Source organism: Pimephales promelas, chromosome 25 (genome assembly GCF_988280905.1).
Source record: "Pimephales promelas chromosome 25, fPimPro1.hap1.1, whole genome shotgun sequence".
NCBI lineage: Eukaryota > Metazoa > Chordata > Actinopteri > Cypriniformes > Leuciscidae > Pimephales > Pimephales promelas.
Window position 1 is genome coordinate 14,111,175 of NC_142793.1, and position 9,224 is coordinate 14,120,398.

Consider the following 9,224-nt stretch of genomic DNA (forward strand, 5'->3'; position numbering starts at 1 on the left):
CATCATATTATATGCAAAGGTATCATATATATGGAGAGAGATTTGTATAATTTTTTATTATAAAAGTTTCACAAACAAAGCTATATATATATATATATCCTCCGCTGCTCTAGGTGGCGGTAGCGCATTGTTCACCTCAGCGTGCATTCATTTTATTAGTGCAGATTTATTCCATAGACAGAGGCGAGAGCTTCAATTTGTATCACTCAAACACAGACAAAAATCAACGTTCAAGATGAAAGATGTCATCGGATACCTCAAACAACAGCAGAGCAAGAGCCCGACGCCCGAGATGGCCGCGGAGTGGCACACACTGGAAGATTTTTATAACAGAAAGTAAGAATGATGTCTGTTCAGTGTCTGAATCTTAGCTAGCTGAGTCATTTAGCATGCTAAGCTAATGGTTACTTGTACCATGGATAATAATAAACTACTTTGTCCACTTTGAATTGTGTTTTTAAAGACCGTGTTGGCCGTCTATTAGCGTAATAGTTTTATATTTGTTGATGTAGGTAACGTTAATTATTGTAAATGAGTTCTAGTGGCTAGCAAGTCATTGCTGAAGTGAGATATTTGTTATATGACACTTTTGTTGTTTTCAAGTGTTTCACATGAGATACGTTTTATTGAAGGTTTACAACATGATGAAGTAGACCGTTTATGCACTGCTAAAACCATGATTTATTCATTTAAAGGATGCAAATCATGGGTATCAAATCAATGACTGCTTGAGTGGCTAAGTATATCAGCCCTTCAGTGGAATTGGATAGATCGATGAAATCCACATTTTGAGAGTAATTTAAACGTCAGATCAACTTCTCTTTGACAGATTGTGGCACCAGTTGACTCTGAAGCTGACAGACTTTGTGCAGGACCCGTATTTCGCTAAAGGGGATGGACTCATTCAGGTATCAGATCAGAATTCAGCTGCATTTACACACTTCAGAAATGTGAGGTGAAACCTTTCATAAGTCTCATTTGCTTCCCACAGCTCTATGAAAACTTCCTCAGTGATTTTGAACACAGGTAAGAAGCATTTCTGATAAAGCAGTAGATCACTTTGGGACTTTGGCTCATTGTGATGCTTGTGGAAAACTATTTATTGCAATTTAATTAAACAAAAATGAATCTCTTTTTTTTTTTTTTTCTTGACAGAATCAACCCATTGTCCTTAGTAGAAATCATCCTTCATGTTGCAAAACACATGACAGGTACATAATTTTTTTCCAGGATTGTTGTTTGCTGACCTCCATCGCAAAGCCTATAGAGAGTGTAATATTAATAAGATATGTCTTGTTTTTAAACAGATCCAAACACAGCCATCACCTTTCTTGAGAAAACAAAGGAGAAGGTAGTGGGTTGTTCTGTGTTTCAGCTCTGAGTTTATACTGTAATTGGCAACATATTGAAATCGTTGTCATTTTACTCTCAGGTCAAGTCCAGTGATGAGGCCGTCATCCTCTGCAAAACCTCAGTTGGAAGCCTCAAGCTCGACATCAGCGATCTCCCAGCGACAAAGGTCATAATAGCACATATTTATTTTCTTAAGGCGGACACTCCTGCCATTTCAATAGAAATCTAGTATGTTACCACAACGGGTTCAAGTTGGTCACACAGATTCAACTGCTTGGTTTTGAAGTGACATCAAAATACTATTTCAGTGGACCTTTTTAATAGGGTTGTGCCGACTGATGATATCGCCAATGGCTGATGCCTCTGATGATATCAGGACGATAATTGGCTTGTTTTCCCGTTAATGTATTTTTAACAGGCTGGTATTATTATCAAATTAATATTAGGGCCGACAATTAATTTGCCTTCCCTAAATTCATAACATCACCACACTTAGACATTGAGGACTCCTTATTGAAAATGTTTTTAAAGGGGTGGTTTACTGCTTTTTTTTTTTTTTTTTTTTGCATGATTGTGTTTATGGGGTGCAATATAACATGTATTCATGGTTTTTCTTTTTTTAAAGCCTTATTTTTCATAAATTTCAACTTTATTGTCAGCCGCGCTCTCCTCTGACATTTGAACGACTGGTTGACTTCCTGATTCTATGAAACCACTCCCTCTGAAACAGGCAGTGGGCTCAGATTGGTTAGTTTGGGGAGGTGTGTTGTGATTGGCTAAACTGTAGTACACGTTGTCCGGAAGGTTCACGCCCATTTCGTTTACGGGCGAATGTAAATGATTTGCTCCGGTCCAATGTAAATAATGGTGTCGATACTGCAGTATCAATATGAGCCAGAATCAGACCCAGATAGCGGCGATGAAGAGAGGCAAGCAGAACCTCACCACACACGGCTCTTACTAAACGTTTATGAATGGTAATTTGCCTATATTTTTTTACTTTATATACGTTTGTTTTACACAAAGGCATCAAACTGACTGGCTAACTTTATTATACACAATAGCATCGAACTGACTGGCTAACGTTACTATATACACAAACAGCGTTGGCATTGGTTTACGTTCTTGATCAAATCGAAAAATAACGTCATAAAGTATATATACATGAAAAATACATTTATAACAGTAGTACTTATACAAAATTCAGGTCCATAATGTTTGTACGTGTTTGTTGTAGACACAAAATAGCATAACTAGTAGGCTATAGTGGCTATAAAGCCAGCGCTGGCATTTGATAATACTAAAACACAAGGCTACGTCTGGAATTATACATGAAAATACATTTAAAATGATTAAGTCTTAGCCTACTTACAGGTTGTGGCCCAACAACTGCTGCCTCTGGTTTTAAAGTTGGAACTGCTTCATGTTTTAGTATCAGTTTTTTGTTGAATCCGGTGTTGAACTCGTGGAGATTCTGGAAGCTGTCTTCCATAAAATGAGCAGCAGAGAGCTAAATTACGATTGTCATTTTCAGGAGCATAATCAAACAGAAATTGTATCCATTGTTGACGAAGTACAGCGTCCGTGGGAAGCCTGAACACAGAAGACCTGACAGCTGGGTGAACACAACACACTTGACGAGCCTCAGAAATATGGCAATGCCCTTTTTTGCATATTCCGGAGGGAGGGATGATGTAAATATATGGGTTAGTGACGTCTGAAACCCAGCTGTAGTCCCAAACGAGTCGTTTTTGTAGGCATTAAACTTCCCGATTTTTAAAAGACGATATCTCTGCTTACATTGAACTTTAAGCGCTGCAACTTTGCAGATACTCTTCATGCACCAACAGCAACAATACACACTATTTAAAATGAAAAAAGTGAAATCGCAATCAACCACCCCTTTAAAACTTACAAAACTACATCCCACATCAAAATTTAATTGCAAGGTGAACTATTCACAAATTGGAAAGAGTGACAATTGTATTTTAGACTGTTATTCTTATTTTACTTATTAATAATCATTTTGCAGAAATTAATAGAGGAAGTGGAAGAGATGCTGAACAATCTCCCAGGTGTGACATCAGTGCATGGGCGATTTTACGATCTGTCGAGCAAATATTACCGCATCATTGGGAACCACGCTTTGTACTACAAGGATGCCCTGCGGTACTTGGGATGTGTGGAAGCTAAAGACTTGCCTGGTAAGTACTCTGACTTCTGCATGGTGTTTACATTTGATGAGAAACTTAAAACAGCACCCTCTAGTGTTGGCTCACCATATCTACATTAATCATTAGAAAGTACAATGGGCTTTATGCCCAGCTGCACTACTTCCTGAACTTCAGCCAGCTCCTTGTTTCCTGTCTGCCGTTATTGGCCAAATTGATTAATTCAGGTGTACCTGACCTCAGTAGTCATGGCAACAATAATCAGACACACCTAAATTAATCAATTTGGCCAATAATGGCAGACAGGAAACAAGGAGCTGGCTGAAGTTCAGGAAGTAGTGCAGCTGGGCATAAAGCCAATTGGATCTGCATAATTTCAGGTGAAAATATGAGAACATGCTAATGCAGTTGGGATTGTGGTTTAATGCTCACTTCAGCTTTGTGTTTTTCTCACCACAGAAGCTGAGCAACAAGAAAGAGCTTTCACATTAGGTCTGGCCGGCTTGCTCGGAGAGGGGGTGTACAACTTTGGAGAACTGGTTAGTGCCTGTCATTGTACCAGTGTTAGTTTGGTATTAATGTGTCAGTGATTGTAATATAGTTTTTTTTTTTCCTATTTAGCTTTTTTAGCTTTATTATAGTTTCATATTTTGAATTAAATTTGTGCTTTTGTCATTTTATTCTATTTTTTTTTATTTTATATATAAATTTGCTATGTAGTTTTAATTTATTTTTGTTTTACTGTTTATTTATTTCTAGTTAATTATTTTAGTGCTCGATTTCCAAGTCAACATAATTATTTTTTTAGCTAATTATATTGACTGCTTTAATTTACAGATTTTATATCAGTTAGTTGTAAATGCAACCATTCTCATTTTTAATTTATGTAAAATGTATAGTTTATTTTATTTCAGCTTTTTCAATTAATGCATTTTTTTTAACAGTTTTAGCTTTAATTTTAATTTAAACAAACTGCATTGTACTACTGTTATATGTCTCCTTCATTGGAAGCTGCTTGTCTTGATGGATTTGTTTGCTCTAACAACATGAGTTTGATATTTAAAGCTGATGCACCCTGTCCTGGAGTCACTGAGGAACACAGATAAACAGTGGCTGATAGACACACTCTTCGCATTTAATGCAGGCAACGTGGAGAAATTCCAGGCCCTGAAGAACGCATGGGGCCAACAGGTGAGCAGATGACTTATTCAGTGTAAATGAACGCTGTCAAGTTTTTTTTCCTTCATTAAAAATGTTGAGGAGGATTCTGGTAGAAATTCATATATATTGTGAGTAAATGAACCTGTATTCATTTTTCTTTTCCTCCTCAAAGCCTGATCTCGCAGCTCATGAGGGCAAACTCATGAAGAAGATCCAACTACTCTGTGTCATGGAGGTATAAATGCTATTTATTACAAATGTGATGAACGTCCTTATACTATCATTTACAGTAGTTAATTAGTACATCATTATTTGCTAATTAATTATTAAGTGGCACAGGAAGAGTTATTACTTTGAGTAAAACCATGCTGACACAGTTAATGATTGATTGTCTTCATAGATGACTTTCACACGGCCAGCCAATCACAGGCAGCTGACGTTCCAGGAAATTGCACAGAGTTCCAAAATACAAGTGGACGAGGTTTGTCTTTTCTTTTTGAGTGTGTGTGTCTGTGTTATATATATATATATATATATATATATATATATATATATGTGTGTGTATTAGTACTTATTTTTGCACAGTACCTTAGTCCTTAGTACTTGATATTTATATAGAGTGCTTATTTTATATTACTATATTAATAATATATATATGAAGACACTGCATTAAATAGTTAACATGTATAACATTTACAGCTAGTGTTAATGAAGTGTTTCCTGTGGCCAGTCACCATGAAGTGTATTTAATCCAGGACTTGAGTTAATCTGTGTCTGGGAGATGTTCTTATCATTATCCTTTCCCTCAGGTGGAGCTGTTGGTGATGAAGGCTCTGTCTGTCGGACTGATCAAGGGAAGCATCGATGAGGTGGAAAAGAAAGTTCACATGACCTGGGTTCAGCCCAGAGTGCTGGACTTGCAGCAGGTATGTCCACCTCAACCAAAGACTCAAAAATGTCTATGTGTGATGCGATCTGGGAAAACCCACCACATGGTGAAATTTGACATATTACAGGTTTTGAGACCATATTAAAAGACCTTGCTCGCCTCTCAATCGTCCAATTTCAAAATGGTTTTCACAGGTTGAATTTTGAGCTTTCGAATGATACCTAATCTATGATGATTACTAAAATATGTGATATGAAAAAAGTCAATAAAAAAAGGGAGCGCCAGTCGTCCCACTAGCAGAACTTGACCGTTAATTAAACATGTTTATGTTTAAAATTCCGTTTCTGAAAATCACAGCGATCAGGCGACTTCAGATAACCATAACTTTTGTTACAGACAAACGATAAAAGAAATAAAAACAGATTTGGAAAAGGGCTTGAACCCAATTTTTAAACGACCAGCTTCAAACTCTATTGTTCTCTTGTGCTCCGCATCACACCACACGATAACGCTGGATAAAAATAAATAGATAAATAACTTGTGGGCTGTTATAGTTCACCCAGGACTGGACTTTATTCTGTTATGGGGTTTATTTTGATAGTTGAACTGTCTTTGTAGTGTTAAGAGTTGGAGAGCTAAACAGGAGATATTGTTTTTTGCCCCTCCGCTCCGCTTGCGTGTTCTTAAAGAGAAACACAGTCTTTTCAGCTGGACATTATAAATCGCTTTTTTTCTGCTCTAAACTAGTGAATTATATTCCCAAGATATATTCAGAGATGATAAACAAGATGTTATAGAATAATAATTTAATAAAAACCCAATTTTGACAAACTGACATTCAATCTATATTTAGACCTTACTGAAAACGTACCAGCGCGACTTCCGACGGGTTTTCCCAGATCGCATCATATATATATATAGTTTCGGTTCGCATTAAATAATAATTTTTTAATCCGTTGTTGTCTTTGCATTCTTTGGCTAGTGTTACAGTACGTGATCACTCTCTTGTTCATTCAAGTGCTTTTAAACCATTCAAGTGCAATAAGATGCATATGTACTGGAGTGCTGTCTGAGAAGCGTCTCTCTGTGAACACATACTCGACACACACGTGGCCGTGCGCACTGAAAGCCACTTCTCAGACAGTGATTCTAGATTTTATTCATAATAGAGAGATGCCATTAAACATTTAAAATATAGAATTTTATGTTGTTTCTACATTGTTATTTGTATGATTTGTTGTTTTTCTATGCCAAACACAAAGAAAGTTTTCCCCCCCATCTCCACAGATTAAGGGCATGAAAGATCGTCTGGACCTGTGGTGTGGGGATGTTAAGAACATGGCCATGTTGGTGGAACACCAGGCTCAGGACATCCTGACTTAGAAGTGTTCTTTACCATGTCTGGCCCATCTGAACGTTCCCCTACATTGCATTCTCCACAAGCCTCAGTTCTTTGTTTGATGCGCATCAGTATCTTCATTGTCATTAAAGTAACTTGTTTTCACAATCAATGTTTTGGGGGTTTTGTTCAGGGATAGTTCACCCAAAAATGAAAATCTACAATCTAAATGTCATCTTTTATGTTCTGCGGGGGTGAAAAAAATTATTTTAGGCTAAGTAAATGATGACATAATTTTCTTTTTTGCGTAAACAATCACTGTGGCTGATTTTTGAAAGTTTTTTTTTTACATTTTTTTACTCATCTGAACCACAATTACAATACATACATTTTTATCAATATAATGATTATAAGGCATCCGTATTGGCCATAATAGCACTGTAGAAGCGAAGCCCTGAATTGCTTAAGAGCTTTTGGAAATGTGAGCTTTCAACTCCCAAATCAAATTTGAAATGCAGTTACACCCACATCCTTCTCTGAAACAATGACCGGTGCTGTAAAAAAAACGGTCTAAAATCATCCTACATTACTGAGAATAGATGACGAGATGTTTTCCCTGCACATTTCGTCCCCTTGGAATTATAAGGGTCTATCTGACATTTTTGTCAAAATTGACAACTTGTGACAACTTATTTACGTTATGTGATGTGTATTTTTAAGTTGTGTTCATTGTGGGACTTTTTATTGAAAAAAAACAAAAAGGTTCTATCTACAAAGTCGAACTCTAACTTGACTGACGCAAAGCTCCAATACAAAACGTTACTCAAAGACTCCAAACAGGTACAAAGAAAACTGGTAGAAGATTACACGCACTATCCATGAAACATAATCAAGAACCGACAAGCACAGATTGAAACAGAGAGAACTAAATACAGATACAAAATGAACACTAACAAGGTGACACAGATGATCAGGACGATGAACAGGTGGACGATTGAGGGAGTGAGTTCAGGTGTGGAGACAAGAGGATGCTGGGAAGTGTAGTGAAGATGACAAAGACTGTGACAGAACGTCCCCCTTTACAAAAGCGCGACCTCGCGCCGTAGAACATCAATGGGGTGGGCGCCCTGGAGTCTGACAAGGGCATGGCTCAATTGGCTTTATGCCCAGCTGCACTACTTCCTGAACTTAAGCCAGCTCCTTGTTTCCTGTCTGCCATTATTGGCCAAATTGATCAATTCAGGTGTGTCTGATTATTGTTGCCACGACTACTGAGGTCAAGCACACCTGAATTAATCAATTTGACCAATAATGGCAGACAGGAAACAAGGAGCTGGCTGAAGTTCAGGAAGTAGTGCAGCTGGGCAGGGCGGAACAGGCTGAGCAGGACGAGGGCGTGGCAGAGCAAGCTGAAGGCGTGACCAGGGCAGAGCAGGACATGGACGTGGCAGAGCAGACTGAGGGCGTGACCACCGCGGAGCAGGACAAGGGCGTGGCGGAGCAAGCTAAGGGCGTGACCAGGGCGGAGCAGGACTTGGACGTGGCGGAACAGGCTGAGGGCGTGACCACGGCAGAGCAGGACGTGGACGTGGTGGAGCAGGCTGAGGGCGTGACCACGGCGGAGCAGGACGAGGGCGTGGCGGAGCAGGCTGAGGGCGTGACCACGGCGGAGCAGGACGTGGATGTGGCAGAATAGGCTGGGCTGAGGGCGTGACCACGGCGGAGCAGGACGTGGACGTGGCAGAATAGGCTGGGCTGAGGGTGTGACCACGGCGGAGCAGGACGTGGACGTGGCGGAGCAGGCTGAGGGCGTGACCACGGCGGAGCAGGACGAGGGCGTGGCGGAGCAGGCTGAGGGCGTGGCAGAATAGGCTGGGCTGAGGGCGTGACCACGGCGGAGCAGGACGAGGGCGTGGCGGAGCAGGCTGAGGGCGTGGCAGAATAGGCTGGGCTGAGGGCGTGACCACGGCGGAGCAGGACGAGGGCGTGGCGGAGCAGGCTGAGGGCGTGACCACGGCGGAGCAGGACGTGGACGTGGCAGAATAGGCTGGGCTGAGGGCGTGACCACGGCGGAGCAGGACGTGGACGTGGCGGAGCAGGCTGAGGGCGTGACCACGGCGGAGCAGGACGTGGACGTGGCGGAGCAGGCTGAGGGCGTGACCACGGCGGAGCAGGACGTGGCGGAGCAGGCTGAGGGCGTGACCACGGCGGAGCAGGACGTGGACGTGGCAGAACAGGCTGAGGGCGTGACCACGGCGGAGCAGGACGAGGGCATGACCACGGCAGAGCAGGACGTGGACGTGGCGGAGCA

General features: G+C 40.7%; 1 protein-coding gene across 1 annotated transcript; it reads left to right on the top strand.

Annotated features, from left to right (window-relative positions):
- The first annotated feature begins 136 nt into the window (after window positions 1–136).
- On the top strand, window positions 137–7,081 carry psmd13 (proteasome 26S subunit, non-ATPase 13). The gene is made up of 13 exons (XM_039656911.2): window positions 137–336; window positions 830–908; window positions 992–1,026; window positions 1,156–1,211; window positions 1,308–1,351; window positions 1,433–1,519; window positions 3,386–3,557; window positions 3,984–4,063; window positions 4,590–4,715; window positions 4,858–4,920; window positions 5,086–5,166; window positions 5,495–5,611; window positions 6,862–7,081. The coding sequence occupies exons 1-13, from the start codon at window positions 236–238 to the stop codon at window positions 6,955–6,957; spliced, it is 1,137 nt and encodes a 378-aa protein (XP_039512845.1). The 5' UTR covers window positions 137–235; the 3' UTR covers window positions 6,958–7,081.
- Window positions 7,082–9,224: the final 2,143 nt, after the last annotated feature.

What these genes read in the sequence shown, in the direction of transcription:
- psmd13 (XM_039656911.2), top strand. Translation starts at nt 236, where the DNA reads ATGAAAGATGTCATCGGATACCTCAAACAACAGCAGAGCAAGAGCCCG. An exon ending in TTGAGAAAACAAAGGAGAAG is followed by an intron (nt 1,352 to 1,432) that starts GTAGTGGGTTGT and finishes TTTTACTCTCAG; the next exon opens with GTCAAGTCCAGTGATGAGGC. An exon ending in TGTACAACTTTGGAGAACTG is followed by an intron (nt 4,064 to 4,589) that starts GTTAGTGCCTGT and finishes TGATATTTAAAG; the next exon opens with CTGATGCACCCTGTCCTGGA.